This window comes from Coregonus clupeaformis, chromosome 12, assembly GCF_020615455.1.
Source record: "Coregonus clupeaformis isolate EN_2021a chromosome 12, ASM2061545v1, whole genome shotgun sequence".
Lineage (NCBI taxonomy): Eukaryota > Metazoa > Chordata > Actinopteri > Salmoniformes > Salmonidae > Coregonus > Coregonus clupeaformis.
Window position 1 is genome coordinate 2520478 of NC_059203.1, and position 19858 is coordinate 2540335.

Sequence of the window (19858 nt, forward strand, 5' to 3'; positions counted from 1 at the left end):
GGGGTAGGACAGTTACACTGAGTTTATGAGGCATTTATAAGTTATATTCTTCAAGAATCAATGGGTACACATCATTCATTTATACTTCCAAAAGTGTAGCAACTGCTGATTGTCCCTTCAAATACAAATATTATTACTAAGCTTTGTGATATGATGGTTTCCATCTTTGTATGCATATGTTATTCTTTAGATTGGCAGCCCACAGGTACTTCAACAATATACATTTGAAATTATGGAACAAAAATTATGAGAACTGAATATGGTAAGCAAAATGGTAAGCAAAATGGTAAGCAAAATAAAAAGTTGATCACAAAAAAAAGGATGCATAATAATTCAATACTATCTGTTATCTGTCTGAGCGGTTGACCAATACTATCTGTTTGTCACGAGTTACAAAGCCAGAACCCAGAAGCAGACCAGGACAAGGTAAGTAGAAACGAAGGTGAGTGTTTATTTACAAGTTCAAGAGTGATGCTGAATAATCCAGGGAACAGAGCGGGCGGCGTTGATTAGTTGTTGGGGGTGCAGTGGTTGATCCGATCATGGCTCGGCAGCCGCCGACCACCAGGCAGAGGTTGGATGAAGGTTCCGGACGAGTGATGTTCATGGCTAACGATCCGGCAGGGAATGGATGTTAGGCCAGAGCCTAAGAAGGGTGATGATCAGGACCAGGTGTGCAGATTGCTGATGGGATGCAGGTGCGGAAATCAAGAGAGCTCCCCGGAGCGTTCCAGAACCCTCGGGAAACTGGAGATCACGAGCAGAAAACTAGTCCACAGACAGGACCCGACTCAGACTGCCGGGATCGTTACAGTACCCCCCTCCGACGAACGCCACCGGGCGGACTCCCCGGAGCGCCAGGATGGAGGCGGTAGAAGTCACGGATGAGGTCAGCATCTAGGATCTGTCGCCGCGGAATCCAACTCCTCTCTTCAGGACCATACCCCTCCCAGTCCACGAGATACTGGAAACCCCGGCCCCGCCGTCTGGAATCCATGATGCGTCGCACCGTGTAGGCAGGACCACCTCCGATCATCCGAGGAGGAGGAGGAGGAGGCGGAGGAGGCAACAGAGGACTGAGGAAAACAGGCTTGAGGCAGGAGACATGAAAGGTGGGATGGACTCTGAGCGTCCTCGGGAGTTTGAGTCGAACTGCCACCGGATTGATCACCTTCTCCACCACAAACGGACCAATGAACTTCGGTAACAACTTCCTAGACTCAGTCCGTAAAGGAAGATCCCGTGTGGCCAACCAGACCCTATCTCCGATGGTGTAGGTGGGAGCGGGGATCCGGCGACGATTCGCCTGGAGCTGATACCGGTCCGAAACTCTAAGGAGTGCCTTTCTGGCCCGATGCCAGGTCCGGTGGCAACGACTGAATATGGGCCTGAACAGAAGGCACTGAGAGCTCCTTCTCCTGAGAAGGGAACAAGGGAGGTTGGTAGCCATACAGGCACTGGAAGGGAGACATCCCAGTGGCAGATGTAGGGAGAGTATTGTGGGCATACTCAACCCAAGGCAACTGAGAGACCCAGGAGGTGGGGTTGGAAGAGGCCAGGCAGCGTAGCGTGGATTCCATCTTCTGGTTGGCTCTCTCCGCCTGACCATTAGATTGGGGGGTGAAAACCAGATGTGAGACTGACTGTAGCTCCAATGGCCAAACAGAAGGACTTCCAGACAGCAGAGGTAAACTGAGGGCCACGGTCGGAAACGATATCACTGGGCAACCCGTGGACCCTGAAAACCTCCCTAACCAGGACCTCGGACGTCTCCGAGGCAGAGGGAAGCTTGGCAATTGGCACAAAGTGGGCGAACTTGCTGAATCTGTCCACGATAGTCAGAACGACCGTGTTCCCCTCAGAAGCGGGCAACCCAGTGACAAAGTCCAGGGCCAGATGCGACCATGGTCGCCGGGGAATAGGAAGGGGGTGAAGTAGTCCAGAGCTGGGCCGATTGGTACTCTTATTCTGCGCACACACTGGACAGGCAGCAACATAACCCCGAGTATCCTCGGCCATGGCAGGCCACCAAAAACGTCTGCGAAGAAACGCCATCGTCCGAGCCACGCCAGGGTGACAAGCCATCTTGCTGGCGTGGGACCATTTGAGGACCGCAGGACGAACCGACTCAGGCACAAACAACCGACCCGGGTGGACCGTTACCGGGACCGGGCTGCGTCCGAAGAGCCGCCATCACCTCCTCCTCAATCTTCCACCTAACCGCTCCCACGACGCAGTTCCGGGGGAGAATTGTCTCGGTCTTGGACCCACTCTCCTCCGTCTTGGAGAACATCCGAGACAAGGCGTCCGCCTTGCCGTTCTTAGATCCAGGTCGGAACGTCAGGGAAAAATTGAATCGTCCGAAAAACAACGACCACCTGGCCTGACGGGAGTTGAGACGTCTAGCCGATTGCACGTAAGCAAGATTCTTGTGGTCAGTCCAGACAATAAACGGCTGCTCCGCCCCTCCAACCAGTGGCGCCACTCCTCCAAGGCAAGTTTCACCGCGAGAAGCTCCCGGTTACCCACATCGTAATTCCTCTCCGCAGGCGAAAGGCGACGAGAGTAGTAGGCGCAGGGATGGAGTTTACTGTCCGTGGAGCATCGCTGCGACAGGATGGCGCCAACTCCCACATCAGACGCGTCTACTTCAACGACGAACTGACGGGCCGTGTCCGGTTGAGAGAGAATCGGTGCGTTGGTGAATCGCCTCTTCAAATCCAGAAACGCTCGATCCGCCTCCGGATTCCACTTGAAGCTCCTGATACTGGAAGTCAAGGCCGTTAACGGAGCGGCCACACGGCTGTAATCCCCGGATGAATCTGCGGTAGAAATTCGCAAACCCCAAAAATCTCTGGAGCTGCAATCTCGTACCGGGCTGGGCCCATTCCAGAACCGCTCTAACCTTCTCCTGGTCCATCCTAATCTCTCCCTGGAGATGATGTACCCGAGAAAGGATGTCGTGTGGGCGTGAAACTCGCACTTCTCGGCCTTCACGAACAGGCGATTCTCCAACAATCGCTGCAGAACCTGCCGGACATGCTGGACGTGGTCGGAAGGTTCCTTCGAGAAGATCAGAATGTCATCCAGGTAAACAAACACAAAGAGACCGATCATATCTCTCAGGACGTCGTTCACCATACTCTGGAATACCGCTGGAGCATTGGTCAGTCCAAAGCGGCATCACCTGATACTCAAGTGACCCATCGGTGTATTGAAACCCGTCAACCACTCGTCTCCCTCTCTGATCCGGACCATGTGATACGCATTGCGTAGGTCTAGCTTGGTGAACACCGTAGCACCCTGTAAGGAGTCGAAGGCAGAACTCATCAAGGGCAGGGGATACTTGTTCTTGACCGTGATGTCATTCAACCCCCGATAATCAATACACGGTCGAAGAGAGCCATCCTTCTTACCCACAAAGAAGAATCCTGCCCCCAGGGGTGATGACGAGGGACGAACGAGACCAGCAGCTAGGGACTCCTTGATGTAGGTCTCCAAAGCCTCACGTTCAGGGCGGGAGATACTGTATAACCTTCCCTTGGGGTAGACAGCTCCAGGGAACAGGTTGATGGCACAATCATATGGTCGGTGGGGAGGGAGTGACAGAGCCTTCTGCTTACTGAACACTTCCCCCAAATCGTGATATGTCTCGGGAACCAGGGACAAATCTGGGGGGTTTAGCCTCAATCACCTGACTGGGAACCGAATGGGGACAGGCAGTCTTGAGACAGTTAGCATGACAATCAAGGCTCCAACTCGTTACCTTGCCCGTCACCCAATCGAACGTGGGATTGTGTTCCTTCAGCCAGGGGTATCCAAGGACCAGAGGAACATGGGAAGACGGCAGAATGAAGAATGAAATCATCTCCGAATGATTCCCCGACAACAGCATCTTAACCGGTTCAGTCCTCATCGTGATACGTGCCAGACTACTGCCGTTCAGAGTGGTCGCTTCAATGGCTTCCGGCAATTGCTCCTTGGAAAGCCCCAGCTGTTCCACCAACTCGGCATCAAGAAAGCTTCCATCGGCACCTGAATCGATAAAAGCGTTAATCGCTAAGCTCTGATTCCTGTTCACAAGGGTAGCCGGGAAACGGGGTCTGACAGAGGTACTGAGAGGTTGAAACTGGCTCGCTAAAAGTCCTCCCAACTTTAGCGAGCCGGGCAGTTTGACGACCGCCGGGAACAAGTGGAGATGTAATGTCCCGAGCTACCACAGTAGAGGCAGCAGTTGGTCTTACGTCTATGTTGACGCTCCTCCTTGGTTAACCCGTGCCGCCCCACTTGCATGGGTTCAGAATCGGGAGAGAGGACCTCTTCACTAATCCTTTGTGGTGGAGAATGATCGACGTGTTCTGGTCCACCACCCGACCCGACTGGGAACTGAGAAGCTGATCGATTGGACGGACCCCATTGCTTCTCCCTCCTTCGCTCTCGGACTCGATTATCCACCCCGAATAGACAAGGCTACCAAGCTGTCCAGGTCACTAGGCTCCGGATAGGAGATCAACTCATCCTTGAGCTGCTCCGACAGACCCTGGTAAAGGCCACTTGCAGAGACTCCTCATTCCACCCACTCTCCACAGCCAACGTCTTGAACTCGATCACGAAGTCGGCCACGCTGCGAGTTCCTTGGTGAAGCGAAAACAGGCGCCTAGCTGCGTCCCTCCCCGGACGGAATGGTCGAAGAGCTTCCTCATCTCGGCCGTGAACCCCTGGTATGAAGCCATGCAGGGGTCTTGTCGTTCCCAAACGGCTGAAGCCCACTCCAGCGCTCGACCACGCAGCAACTCAATCACAAAGGCTATCCTAGCCTTGTCTGTGGCATAAGAGTAGGGCTGTAGATCGAACACTAACCCACACTGCATAAGGAAAGAACGGCATCTTCCCAGCTCCCCTCATATTTATCCGGCGTCGGAACCTTGGGCTCACGGAAGGACACAGCTCCAGACGCGGCAGGCGAGATGGGTGAAACCGGTAGTGGATCCTCCACCGGAAACTTGCGCTGGTTCTGGACCTCCGTCAGACCGGTAGAAAGGTTCCGAACTGACAACGCTATCTCCTGTAGTGCCATGCTATGTTGTCCCAACATCTTCTCCTGATGGGAAATGGCATGGCGAACAGAGTCCAGGTCCGCTGGGTTCATTACTGGCCGGATCGTTCTGTCACGAGTTACAAAGCCAGAACCCAGAAGCAGACCAGGACAAGGTAAGTAGAAACGAAGGTGAGTGTTTATTTACAAGTTCAAGAGTGATGCTGAATAATCCAGGGAACAGAGCGGGCGGCGTTGATTAGTTGTTGGGGGTGCAGTGGTTGATCCGATCATGGCTCGGCAGCCGCCGACCACCAGGCAGAGGTTGGATGAAGGTTCCGGACGAGTGATGTTCATGGCTAACGATCCGGCAGGGAATGGATGTTAGGCCAGAGCCTAAGAAGGGTGATGATCAGGACCAGGTGTGCAGATTGCTGATGGGATGCAGGTGCGGAAATCAAGAGAGCTCCCCGGAGCGTTCCAGAACCCTCGGGAAACTGGAGATCACGAGCAGAAAACTAGTCCACAGACAGGACCCGACTCAGACTGCCGGGATCGTTACACTGTTATCTGCTTTCTGAGTGGTTGACTAATACTATCTGTTATCTGCTTTCTGAGCGGTTGACTAATACTATCTGTTATCTGTCAGAGCGGTTGACCAATACTATCTGTTATCTGCTTTCTGAGCGGTTGACTAATACTATCTGTTATCTGCTTTCTGAGCGGTTGACCAATACTATCTGTTATCTGCTTTCTGAGCGGTTGACTAATACTATCTGTTATCTGCTTTCTGAGCGGTTGACCAATACTATCTGTTATCTGCTTTCTGAGCGGTTGACTAATACTATCTGTTATCTGCTTTCTGAGCGGTTGACCAATACTATCTGTTATCTGCTTTCTGAGCGGTTGACCAATACTATCTGTTATCTGCTTTCTGAGTGGTTGACCAATACTATCTGTTATCTGCTTTCTGAGCGGTTGACTAATACTATCTGTTATCTGCTTTCTGAGCGGTTGACCAATACTATCTGTTATCTGCTTTCTGAGCGGTTGACTAATACTATCTGTTATCTGCTTTCTGAGCGGTTGACCAATACTATCTGTTATCTGCTTTCTGAGCGGTTGACTAATACTATCTGTTATCTGCTTTCTGAGCGGTTGACCAATACTATCTGTTATCTGCTTTCTGAGCGGTTGACTAATACTATCTGTTATCTGCTTTCTGAGCGGTTGACCAATACTATCTGTTATCTGCTTTCTGAGCGGTTGACCAATACTATCTGTTATCTGCTTTCTGAGTGGTTGACCAATACTATCTGTTATCTGCTTTCTGAGCGGTTGACTAATACTATCTGTTATCTGCTTTCTGAGCGGTTGACCAATACTATCTGTTATCTGCTTTCTGAGCGGTTGACTAATACTATCTGTTATCTGCTTTCTGAGCGGTTGACCAATACTATCTGTTATCTGCTTTCTGAGCGGTTGACCAATACTATCTGTTATCTGCTTTCTGAGTGGTTGACCAATACTATCTGTTATCTGTCAGAGCGGTTGACTAATACTATCTGTTATCTGTCAGAGCGGTTGACTAATATTATCTGTTATCTGCTTTCTGAGTGGTTGACTAATACTATCTGTTATCTGCTTTCTGAGTGGTTGACCAATACTATCTGTTATCTGCTTTCTGAGCGGTTGACTAATACTGTCTGTTATCTGTCAGAGCGGTTGACCAATACTATCTGTTATCTGCTTTCTGAGCGGTTGACTAATACTATCTGTTATCTGCTTTCTGAGTGGTTGACCAACACTATCTGTTATCTGCTTTCTGAGCGGTTGACTAATACTATCTGTTATCTGCTTTCTGAGTGGTTGACTAATACTATCTGTTATCTGCTTTCTGAGTGGTTGACTAATACTATCTGTTATCTGCTTTCTGAGCGGTTGACCAATACTATCTGTTATCTGCTTTCTGAGTGGTTGACCAACACTATCTGTTATCTGTCAGAGCGGTTGACCAATACTATCTGTTATCTGCTTTCTGAGTGGTTGACTAATACTATCTGTTATCTGCTTTCTGAGTGGTTGACTAATACTATCTGTTATCTGCTTTCTGAGCGGTTGACTAATACTATCTGTTATCTGCTTTCTGAGTGGTTGACCAATACTATCTGTTATCTGCTTTCTGAGCGGTTGACTAATACTATCTGTTATCTGCTTTCTAAGTGGTTGACCAACACTATCTGTTATCTGCTTTCTGAGCGGTTGACCAATACTATCTGTTATCTGCTTTCTGAGTGGTTGACTAATACTATCTGTTATCTGCTTTCTGAGCGGTTGACCAATACTATCTGTTATCTGTCAGAGCGGTTGACCAATACTATCTGTTATCTGCTTTCTGAGCGGTTGACTAATACTATCTGTTATCTGCTTTCTGAGTGGTTGACCAACACTATCTGTTATCTGCTTTCTGAGCGGTTGACTAATACTATCTGTTATCTGCTTTCTGAGTGGTTGACCAACACTATCTGTTATCTGCTTTCTGAGCGGTTGACTAATACTATCTGTTATCTGCTTTCTGAGTGGTTGACCAACACTATCTGTTATCTGCTTTCTGAGTGGTTGACTAATACTATCTGTTATCTGTCAGAGCGGTTGACCAATACTATCTGTTATCTGCTTTCTGAGCGGTTGACTAATACTATCTGTTATCTGCTTTCTGAGTGGTTGACCAACACCATCTGTTATCTGCTTTCTGAGCGGTTGACTAATACTATCTGTTATCTGCTTTCTGAGTGGTTGACCAACACTATCTGTTATCTGCTTTCTGAGCGGTTGACTAATACTATCTGTTATCTGCTTTCTGAGTGGTTGACTAATACCATCTGTTATCTGTCAGAGCGGTTGACCAATACTATCTGTTATCTGTCAGAGCGGTTGACCAATACTATCTGTTATCTGCTTTCTGAGCGGTTGACCAACACTATTTGTTATCTGCTTTCTGAGTGGTTGACTAATACTATCTGTTATCTGTCAGAGCGGTTGACCAATACCATCTGTTATCTGTCAGAGCGGTTGACCAATACTATCTGTTATCTGCATTCTGAGCGGTTGACCAACACTATCTGTTATCTGCTTTCTGAGTGGTTGACTAATACTATCTGTTATCTGTCTGAGCGGTTGACCAATACTATCTGTTATCTGTCTGAGCGGTTGACCAACACTATCTGTTATCTGCTTTCTGAGCGGTTGACTAATACTATCTGTTATCTGCTTTCTGAGCGGTTGACCAATACTATCTGTTATCTGTCTGAGCGGTTGACCAATACTATCTGTTATCTGCTTTCTGAGCGGTTGACCAACACTATCTGTTATCTGCTTTCTGAGCGGTTGACCAACACTATCTGTTATCTGCTTTCTGAGCGGTTGACTAATACTATCTGTTATCTGTCTGAGCGGTTGACCAACACTATCTGTTATCTGTCTGAGCGGTTGACCAATACTATCTGTTATCTGTCTGAGCGGTTGAACAACACTATCTGTTATCTGTCTGAGCGGTTGACCAACACTATCTGTTTTCTGTCTGAGCGGTTGACCAATACTATCTGTTATCTGTCTGAGCGGTTGACCAATACTATCTGTTATCTGTCTGAGCGGTTTACCAATATTATCTGTTATCCATGTGAGTGGTTGACTTGTAGTGATGGGAAGTTTGGCTCTTTTTACTGACTCAGTTCTTTTCAACTCATACAGTCAAAATAACGAATATTTAGACACATTTCATTCGATTCAGTAATACCGGAGAACGATGAACAAAAAAAAAGAATGATTCTACAAGCCTCTCATTCACATGTCGTTCAACATAGGTGGCTTATTGGAGCTGTGTATTGTAACCGAGACTTATAAAAGTGTGCTTCAAACAATGTTATTTTGTGATTGCTAAGCATACAAATAAGATATATTGTTTATTTGAAACAAGGTCTAGTTGCCAATCTCTTAGTTGTGGCCGCAACCGGACTAGATTGTAAACGACTCTTGGGGTAATGCAATTGCTTGACTGCCGCGAGTGACATATTAGCATAATATCGTTTGTGAACTGCCGCATCCCCCAATGTTTAGGTATGTTTTGAATGTTTCAGAATGTTTAGGTATGTTTTGAATGTTTCAGAATGTTTAGGTATGTTTTGGTTCTACAAATCTCTGTCTCCATCGACTACATTCAATAATCAATTAATTGCATTTATTCTTGCACCATGCAAACATGTATTTTTCTTCTCTATGCTGCCTGCAGCGAGATCGTTTTCTGCATGCACCTTAGGGCTGGGTGAGATGGCCTAAATATCATAGCACAGTATTTTTCACATTTTTGACAGTGTGGCGGTATTTTATGTTTTTGAATAATAAAAGTTCTAAATTTGCTTTATGATTAGTGGTGGCAACACATACATTCTACGTGATTTCAATGGGTCTTTCTCCATTTTGATTGTTTTATACTGTTCAATAAAATTTCAAAAATATATATATCTTCATCAATTTCTGCACTTCCTGCACTCATTTAAGATCATTTCCACACTGTCACGAAGGGCGCAAAAAATCTAGCCCTTATTTTTAACCAAATGTTGCAATTGCGATTTGACTTGTGATTTAGATCAAACACTTGGGTAAACTGTTGGAATTGTGGAAATAGAATGATTAGCATTTGCAATTAGCATTTGCAGCTAACACAAACTAGCGATTAGCATTAGCAGCTAACATGATTTAGCCACAACTTGCTAAGAAAGACAAACTAGCTGTTTGCAGATATAAGAAACAAACTAATCGTGTAATTATAGAACGCTTGTGGATTTATATTAAGAAAGTGGAAACAGCATCGTTCTCATCAACACTGTTGCATGACCATGCAGACAGAACGCAAGTGTCTATTGGTTGAACAACAAATGCACAGTGACACGTTGCAGGGCTAGGTCTGTGTGGAAAGTGGCACGGAGAGAGAGCAGAGAGGGACGACAAGTAGCGGAGTAAATTATAAAAATGGACGTTACACACGCCGTATCATATAAAAACCCAATGGTTACGGTAAAAACCCAAACCGGTCCGTGCATCAATATCAGTATGTAGTAAAATACGGTATATTGCTTAACCCTAATGCACACGATAGACAGTTGTTGCTCAGAGCAAGTCTCCGGAGCAGCTGAGCTGGAGGAGCGCGTATAAAATCCTACTGAAGAATTCATTGCGGCCAGCAGGTCAAACAAACGACTAAAATGAACGAGTCACTCTGAAAAACGAATAATGACTCTTGAGTCGTTCAAAAAGAACGAAATCGTTTGCGAACTGCACAGCACTATTGACTTGCCATCTTTAGGTGGTGTGATGGAGTCTGTTAGTAAGGCATTGATCGATTCTTGTCTGTAATCTGTGATAAGAGTCATTGGTCATGTAGAATGCCCTTACGGTAAGCAGGAACGATCAGGTAAACTCATAATACTATAGACTCAGAAGGAGAAATGCATTGCCTTACTGAAGAAAGGTACCATGCCAGCCGAGAAGAAACACCATGAGATCTAGGTTCTAGTGTGCAGCGTTCTAGGGCGAGACGCCCCCAGCAATTCTCGCAAGAAGTTTCCTTTTTTTTTTTGTTAATCTTAGAAACGTCAGGAGTTCATCTCCATCTTCTTCTTTACCACACAGTGCACACACCATGCTTCCTGTCTATGCCTCTCTGGTCTATACTGTGGTAAAAACTCCAAAATATGGTAATGCTTTTGAGACTTTCTGCTGCATCTGCGGCATAAGCAGTGCTGTAGCGGTCAGGCCAGAAAGCACTGGAGTTGGAGCTGGAGGCGATTATTTGGCCAGTAGTCTCCAGAGGTAAACAGATGCCAAGGCCAGCCTGACTATCACAGCACTAGGCTAGCATAGGCCCAAGGCTCTGGCCTTAGTACCAGAGGATTACCAGCCTAACAGCAAGCCTCCTACTTTATCTAGCCATTTCCAAAGGAATTTCTGGATGTGAAAAACTTGAATTTATAAACTGCAACACATAATTAATTATAATTATTGTGATTATGGATGTGAAAAACTTTGGGCAATTTGTGTGTGTGTGGGGGGGGTAGCGTGTGTGTGGAGAGGGGGAGATAGTGTGGGGGGTGGTAGCGTGTGTGTGGAGAGGGGGAGATAGTGTGGGGGGTGGTAGTGTGTGTGTGGACAGGGGGAGATAGTGGGGGGTGGTAGCGTATGTGTGGACAGGGGGAGATAGTGTGGGGTGGTAGCGTGTGTGTGGACAGGGGGAGATAGTGTGTGTGGACAGGGGGAGATAGTGGGGGGTGGTAGCGTGTGTGTGGACAGGGGGAGATAGTGTGTGTGTGGAGAGGGGGAGATAGTGTGGGGGGTGGTAGCGTGTGTGTGGAGAGGGGTGAATAGTGGGGGGTGGTAGCGTGTGTGTGGAGAGGGGGAGATAGTGTGTGTGTGGAGAGGGGGAGATAGTGGGGGGAGATTGTGTGTGTGTACCAGGTGGTCCTATGAATCCACCACTACCATTGAAGCAGAATGTATGACCATCCCAGATAGCACTAAGGCATTATTCAGAAGCTTCAAATGTGAAACTTTGGGCAGTTTTGTCCCAGGGGGCGTATAGGGGGTTGGGGCTTTTCTGTCTTATAAATCTATCGTACTACCAGTGGTAACAGCTAGCAAAAATGTGATTTGCATGGGCTGCAGGGCTCTCTAATCAACACATGGCTCTAGGAAGTGTGTTGCAGTTTATAAATTCAAATTACACTGATGCTAATTTTACAAAATGTGTACCATCACTCAGCATTATTTGGTGTAAACTCACCATTTTTAGGGGATGATTTTTATGTGCCTGAATCCAGATGGTAGAACACAAATAAATCAGTTCAACTTGTGATTTCATCAGTAAAGCTAACAGACCTTTTATTAACTTAACCTGAAAATAGATAGGCTATTCATATCGAACAGATCTCAATCCATCAATCAAATGTATTTATAAAGCCCTTTTTACATCAGCAGATGTCACAAAGTGCTATAGAGAAACCCAGCCTAAAACAGCAAGCAATGCAGACGTAGAAGCTGCTATTTACCGTATACTCACCTTTTATGACACCGAGATACCAGAAAGCACCTTTATCCTTAGCCTCCTTTATCATTAACAGTTACAGATGGAAATACCAGAAAAGTGAGACAAGCAAATCATACATTTTCAGTCTTCTGCTCTCTGACAAAGGCCAAATGTCCTCCACAAAAGCTAAATTTCCAAGGAAACACTGAGCTTGGTGATAATCATAGGAAATTCATGACACCCTACAAAATCACATTATTTTGTTGATGCTTTCAACATCATTATAGCACTTACGAGCATTGGCCAACTGCCAAGGCACTTCAGAGAGATTCAGGGGGGTCTTGGTAAAATGTCCTAAGTGCTACTAGTGAAGTTGACAGTTTGCACCATTACATTCCTACGTTACAATTATGTTATGACTGAAAATTCAGCACATGTTGTAAAAACTATGGGGGATATCAATGTAAATTGAGTATGACCAATGATGTGTTTTATTTGGTTATATGTCAATAGGGCAGAAAACAACAATACCGACTTCAAAATGTTGATTTCAAAACATACACATTTGAGGAATCACCCACAAGTTATAGAAAATGCTAACTTGAACAACTGCAAGTAGGAGAGCACTGCTGGAGCACTGCTGGAAACCATTTCAAATTCAGGATCATACAGAACACTACACAGTATCAGTTGAAACTGTTTTGGAGCTAAACTGTCCGTTCTTGGTACCTGAGTCCCATCATAAAAGCGACACATTGTGAATGAACACCTTCAGTCTGCCTCGGTGTTGCCAAGTCCTTTAGGCAACAACAGATGAGAGCAGATCTAAAACCATCTTCTATCCACAGTAAATAAAATAACATTGAAAAGTTATTAAACCATCTTGGAACATAGTAAATGCCATTGAAATAGACTATTGCCAAGTTTCAAATTGACCCCTCACCTCTACACCCAAAACACTTATGTAGATTTGAAAGTATTGGACAGATATAAGCAAGCTAGTAATACTGTAGCTTTACTTTTACCTTTGATTGGCTAGGTCTAAACTACATAGTCTCCAGCATATTGTTTTGCCTATCCAATCCTAGATCAAGTGCCTAGGGGCCAGGGGGTCTATATGGGTTTGGTTAAAAGGTTATGGTTATGGTAAGGTTCAGGGTTATTTGTTGGCATGTCAGTCACATCCCTTTTAATCACACCCCATCTGTGTCAGTTTCCGCCAAACAACCCAGCAGCGATAGTCACCACAACCTCCTGGCAGACGAGCCTGGTTCCTGGGGCAGCAGGTGTTCGACTTTAACCCAGAGAGCGTGAACGAGCCACCCAGCAGCCCACTGGTCCCGGGCCAAAGACACTGGAGCAGGTGTGGAGCAGAGTGGAGCACTGAGGATGAACTAACCGACGCACAGAGCCCAGATCAATTAAACAGTCTAATAGCCCGGGAGTCACAAAGCCTCTCTCGTTTGTAACCCCTATTTGTCATCTTTACAACCCCCACGGCTAGCTACATCTATCAGCGTTTCCTTCCTTCCTTTATTCTATCCATCTACCCCTCCTCCCTCAGCTGAGGTTTATACCCAGGCTCGGTAAACAGTAATCAATGACCCACAACGGTGGACTGCTTCATCGCAACGATTTATCTGAGGGTTGGGGGTGCCTAGGATCAGCTAAGAGGCTGCCCGAGAGCACCCAGATATGCATTCAGGAGAGGTACATATATCACCATAAATACATAACGTATTCAGTTGGGAGATCTGGGTTACTAGTGTATAAACCTTGTAATGTACATGCTGCTTACAGCAGACCTAGTCTATATGAGATTATAAACTGGGTGGTTCGAGCCCTGAATGCTGATTGGCCGAAAGCCACGGGTATGACAGAACATTTATTTTTACTGCTCTAATTACGTTGGTAACCAGTTTATAATAGCAATAAGGCACCTCTGGAGTTTGTGGTATATTGCCAATATACGACGACTAAGGGCACTCCGCTTTGCGTCATGCTAAGAACAGCCCTTAGCCGTGGTATATTGGCCATATACCACACCCCCTCGTGCCTTATTGCTTAAATATACCACGGCTGTCAGCCAATCAGCATTCACGGCACGAACCACCCAGTTTATAATGTCTGATATGCCTTTTATTGGTTAAATATGAGCGTGACCAGGTGTACTAGATGTCATAGACAACATTCAATTGTCTTGATTTGGGAGCCCATGGCTCTAATATAGACACAAATGTTCCACCCTCGTCCTAAAGTGTTACCGTGGTATAGGTCTAAAACCGATGCTCCACCTTGTCAATATGTGTTCAAGGGCGATCCCTAGCGGCTTTCAGAGTCTGCTGATTCTTTTTGTGGATCAGCATCTAATTGGATAATTACACTCATTGATTGGATGGTGAAAGAAAGAGGGTCCCTCCTATTAGATTCTAGCCTAGTAGTGAGAATTAGCAACCCCCAAAACTCTCAAAGATTGAACTTGGACACTTCTGACCTCAAGCAAGGTCAGACGGTAATAACCAGGTGTAAAACGTACATAGGCTAGCTGACCCCCCTGGTCATAAATCAGACAGTATTTTATTCTGCTCCTCCATAGTAGGCTGTATTCTTTCTGGTCTATATTAACACTATTGCACTTTTCATGTAGCCTACTTTTGGCTCAACTAATAGCCTAACCACCGATCAAGCAACATTATGGACTAAACGTTCAAATCCTGTTGCTGCAGGATCATTTTACTGTGACAATATAAGTCAAATTAAGATCACACTACACTTGTACAAGTGGATATGAACTAGCATCACAAATCAATCGGTGAAAACTATTAGTTAAGTGATACATTTTTTGTCATCTACCCGAAGGAAAATTCAAAACATTGCAAATTAGGTTAAAACCATCATCAGTCTGAATGACCAACTCTAGAGGAGTTGAGACCAGACATCTCCTTACAACACAGTACTTTTCTGAAGGATATGTAAGCACATTCATGGAACAATGGAATATTGGAATACAGATTATCAAAGGATTCAATCATTGCCTTATTGATTGATTTCTAACTATCCGGAGTTATACAGCATAAGTTTGGCAAAAGGAAGGCACAAATGTAATATGAATGTATAAAGAGAGGTCAAACCTCATCTAATGTATGCTATAAAAGACCCATATGGTAAACCATATGATACAACCTAACTAATAAAAAATGTTGGGTGAAATTTCAAACAAAGAACCCCAGATAGCAAATAACCCCAGATAGCAAATAACCCCAGATAGCTAATAACCCCAGATAGCAAATAACTGGAGATGTGCTGATTTAGACATAAAACGTTATATCACTAACTGGAGGTATGTTGATTATGAAAATAATAATACCTAACTGAGGCTTAAACGTGAATTATAATTTTAAATATAAAGGCTATAGGTAGCTACGTCCAACTTCCATGCACACAGGAGTCTGCGCATCAAGTGTCAACTCCAGTCGTTTCAGAATGCCAATTCATTATCAACAATGCCCATTCATTATCATTTCTAGAGAATATTCCATATGCAGTGAGCTGAGTCTCTCCATACAGAGTGTTTTATTTCGTTCTCTCCCCTTACCTGTCATTGCGCAAATAAAAATGTGCAGTGCGTGTCCCATTGAGTCCATCTGCATCGATTACATTGGGTTTGCAGTCAAAATAGTATAAATCTATACAATAATCTAATCGCATAGGCTACTGCAGAACTCGGCTGCTATCATATAGTGATGTGTTCTCAATAGCCTATTTCAATTCCTTAAGTAGCCAGGCATTTTACGTTTTTTTTTTTATTAGACTTTAATTCCCTGAACTCCGTGAGCAATCATAGATCTCCAGACAAAATACACATATTGCGCACACCATTATGCTTTTTTTATTCATAAATAGTGTAATATATCTTCAGACATAATTCTGCTTTAAACAAGCTGCAAACAAGTTCACTGTAAACCGATGATTTACAAAATGCACGAGATGGACAGAACATTACGCACGGTCAACAGTTATTTCACCAGAGATATCTCTCCGCCTTCATCAGTGTAGTGTTGCAAATGGCAACAAGTTCAATCTTTGATTTAGCCTAATTGCATTGTTAATCGCCCATCACTAATGAGAGGATTTCCATGACAACTGGCAAGGCATTCTCCGGTCGGTCGCCATACAAAACTCTCCAGCTTTCAATTCTAGTTCCCCTCTTTTCCCTTGAACTACGATATTGAAGAGGGAAACGAGAGCGGAAAGAAGTCGCTCATACAGCCGGTTTATCCATGTCCAAATAAATGCAAAAGTAGACTAAACATTATGCTCGTACCTTTTTACGTGGGAGAATGTCAAAGACTCGCGTAGCAAGTTGGAGAGACTGGTCCCGTCTATCCGACTTGCGTTTTTTCCAAAAGGTATGATCCCCTATGAGCAGCAGCAGAAGCAGCATCCGCGGCGGATAGTCTGAAGCGCAGACACACTCATCCTCCCTGCCACTAGGCTTTTATTGGAGTCGTCTTTTTAAGTGGACAGAAACACACTGCACGGTTTGGAAAGCCCCTTGCGGTGATGGAGAGAATTTACAAATGAAAGTGAGCGAGAGGGAGAGAGAGTGTTGAGAGTAGTGAGAATAAGTCTTGCTGCATCATATAAAACATTCACCCCCTTTTATCACAACTTCCACCAGTTTGGAGACAAAACATTTACAATAAAGACATATTGACCTAGTAAAATAAATAAAAGTGTGTAAAAAAATATATACAGTGCATTCGGAAAGTATTCAGACCCTTTGACTTTTTCCATATTTTTTATGTTACTGCCTTATTCTAAAATTGATTAAATTGTTTTTTTTCCCTCATCAATCTACACACAATACCCCATAATGACAAAGCAAAAACAGTTTTTTTTGTGTGTGTGTAATTGTATTACAAATTTAAAATGGAAATATCACATTTAAATAATTATTCAGACCCTTTACTCAGTACTTTGTTGAAGCACCTTTGGCAGCGATTACAGCCTGGAGTCTTCTTGGGTATGAGCTACAAGCTTGGCACACCTGTATTTGGGGAGTTTCTCCCATTCTTCTATGCAGATCCTCTTAAGCTCTGTCAGGTTGGATGGGGAGCATCGCTGCACAGCTATTTTCAGGTCTTTCCTGAGATGTTCGATCGGGTTTAAGTCCAGGCTCTGGCTGGGCCACTCAAGGACATTCAGAGACTTGGTGGTTCCAAACTTCTTCCATTTAAGAATGATGGAGGCCACTGTGTTCTTGGGGACCTTCAATGCTGTAGAAATGTTTTGGTAGCCTTCCCCAGATCTGTGCCTCGACACAATCCTGTCTCGGACCTCTACGGACAATTCCTTTGACCTCATGGCTTGATTTTTGCTCTGACGTGCACTGTCAACTGTGGGACCTTATATAGACAGGTGTGTGCCTATACAAATCATGTCCAATCAATTGAATTTACCACAGGTGGACTCCAATCAAGTTGTAGAAACATCAAGGATGATCAATGGAAACAGGATGCATCTGAGCTCAATTTCGAGTCGCATTGCAAAGTGTCTGAACACCTATGTAAATAAGGTATTTCTGTTTTTCATTTGTAATATATTTGCAAACATTTCTAAAAAACTGTTTTCTCTTTGTCATTATGGGGTATTGTGTGTAGATTGATTAATCCGTTTTAAAATAAGGCTGTAACGTAACAAAATGTGGACAAAGTCAATGGGTCTGAATACTTTCTGAATGCACTGTACAAAGGATAAACTACACTGACCCAAAATATAAATGCAGCATGCAACAATTTAAAAGATTTTACTGAGTTACAGTTCATACAAGGAAATCAGTTAGGAGCATGGTCAGAAAACCAGTCAGTAAACGGCGTGACCACCATTTTCCTTATGCAGCACGACACATCTCCTTCGCATAGAGTTGATCAGGCTGTTGATTGTGGCCTGTGGAATGTTGTCCCACTCCTCTTCAATGGCTGTGCGAAATTGCTGGATATTGGCGGGAACTGGAACACGCTGTCGTACACATCAATCCAGAGCATCCCAAAAATGCTCAATGGGCGACATGTCTGGTAAGTATGCAGGCCATGGAAGAACTGGGACATTTTCAGCTTCCAGGAATTATGTACAGATCCTTGCGACATGGGGCTATGCATTATCATGATGAAACATGAGGTGATGGCGGTGGATGAATGGCATGACAATGGGCCTCAGGATCTCGTCACGGTATTTCTGTGCATTCAAATTGCCATCGATAAAATGCAATTGTGTTCGTTGTCCATAGCTTATGCCTGCCATACCATAACCCCACTGCCACTATGGGGCACTCTGTTCACAACGTTGACATCAGCAAACTGCTCCCCACACGAAGCCATACACACTGTCTGCCATCTGCCTGGTACAGTTGAAACAGCGATTAATCCGTGAACAGCACACTTCTCCAGCGTGCCAGTGGCCGTCGAAGGTGGGCATTTGCCCAATGAAGTCGGTTATGACGCCAAACTGCAGTCAGGTCAAGACCCTGGCGAGGAAGACGAGCACACAGATGAGCTTCCCTGAGACGGTTTCTGACAGTTTACTTATTCAAGTATAAATTAGCCTACCGGTAGATTTGCAACCATAATCAAGGAGCTATATGACAGATGGCATATTGTAAAGAGCACCTCCAGTTACATTAGCCTACAGGTAGATTTGCAACCATAATCAAGGAGCTATATGTCAGATGGCATATTGTAAAGAGCATCTTCAGTTACATTAGCCTACAGGTAGATTTGCAACCATAATCAAGGAGCTATTGAACAGATGGCATATTGTAAAGAGCATCTTCAGTTACATTAGCCTACAGGTAGATTTGCAACCCTAATCATGGAGCTACAGTTGCTTGCGAAAGTATTCACCCCCCCTTGGCATTTTTCCTATTCTGTTGCCTTACAACCCGGAATTAAAATTGATTTTTTGGGGGTCTGTATAATTTTATTTACACAACATTCCTACCACTTTGAAGATGCAAAATATTTTTTTTTGTGAAACAAACAAGAAATAAGACAAAAAAAAACAGAAAACTTGAGCGTGCAAAACTGCTCCAGCTCCTTCAAGTTGGATGGGTTCCGCTGGTGTACAGCAATCTTTAAGTCATACATTACATTTACATTTACATTTTCGTCATTTAGCAGACGTTCTTATCCGGAGCAACTTACAAATTGGTGCATTCACCTTATAGCCAGTGGGATAACCACTTTACAATATGTATTTCTTTTTTTTGGGGGGGTAAGGGCGGGTAGAAGGATTATTTTATCCTATCCCAGGTATTCCTTAAAGAGGTGGGGTTTCAAGTGTCTCCGGAAGGTGGTGAGTGACTCCGTTGTCTCAATTGGATTGAGGTCTGGGATTTGACTAGGCCATTCCAAGACATTTAAATGTTTCCCCTTAAACCACTCGAGTGTTGCTTTAGCAGTATGCTTAGGGTCATTGTCCTGCTGGAAGGTGAACCTCCGTCCCAGTCTCAAATCTCTAGAAGACTGAAACAGGTTTCCCCCAAGAATTTCCCTGTATTTAGCACCATCCATCGTTCCTTCAATTCTGACCAGTTTCCCAGTCCCTGCAGATGAAAAACATCCCCACAGCATGATGCTCCCACCATGCTTCACTGTGGGGATGGTGTTCTCAGGGTGATGAGAGGTGTTGGGTTTGCGCCAGACATAGCATTTTCCTTGATGGCCAAAAAGCTCAATTTTAGTCTC

At 44.8% G+C, this 19858-nt stretch overlaps 1 protein-coding gene across 2 annotated transcripts in view; it reads right to left on the reverse strand.

Annotated features, from left to right (window-relative positions):
- LOC121577978 (cadherin-22-like) overlaps nt 1-16601 on the reverse strand; it is a 258752-nt gene extending 242151 nt beyond the window's left edge. The window contains exon 1 of one of the 2 annotated variants that reach the window (XM_041892000.2): nt 16438-16509. Coding sequence is in view for 1 of the 2 variants with exons in the window: in XM_041892002.2 (XP_041747936.1) it covers nt 16438-16557 (120 nt within the window). In the remaining variant the exon portion in view is untranslated. Of the gene's footprint in view, nt 1-16437 lie in introns of both variants that reach the window. The other variant, XM_041892002.2, reaches the window with a different exon arrangement.
- Nucleotides 16602-19858: the final 3257 nt, after the last annotated feature.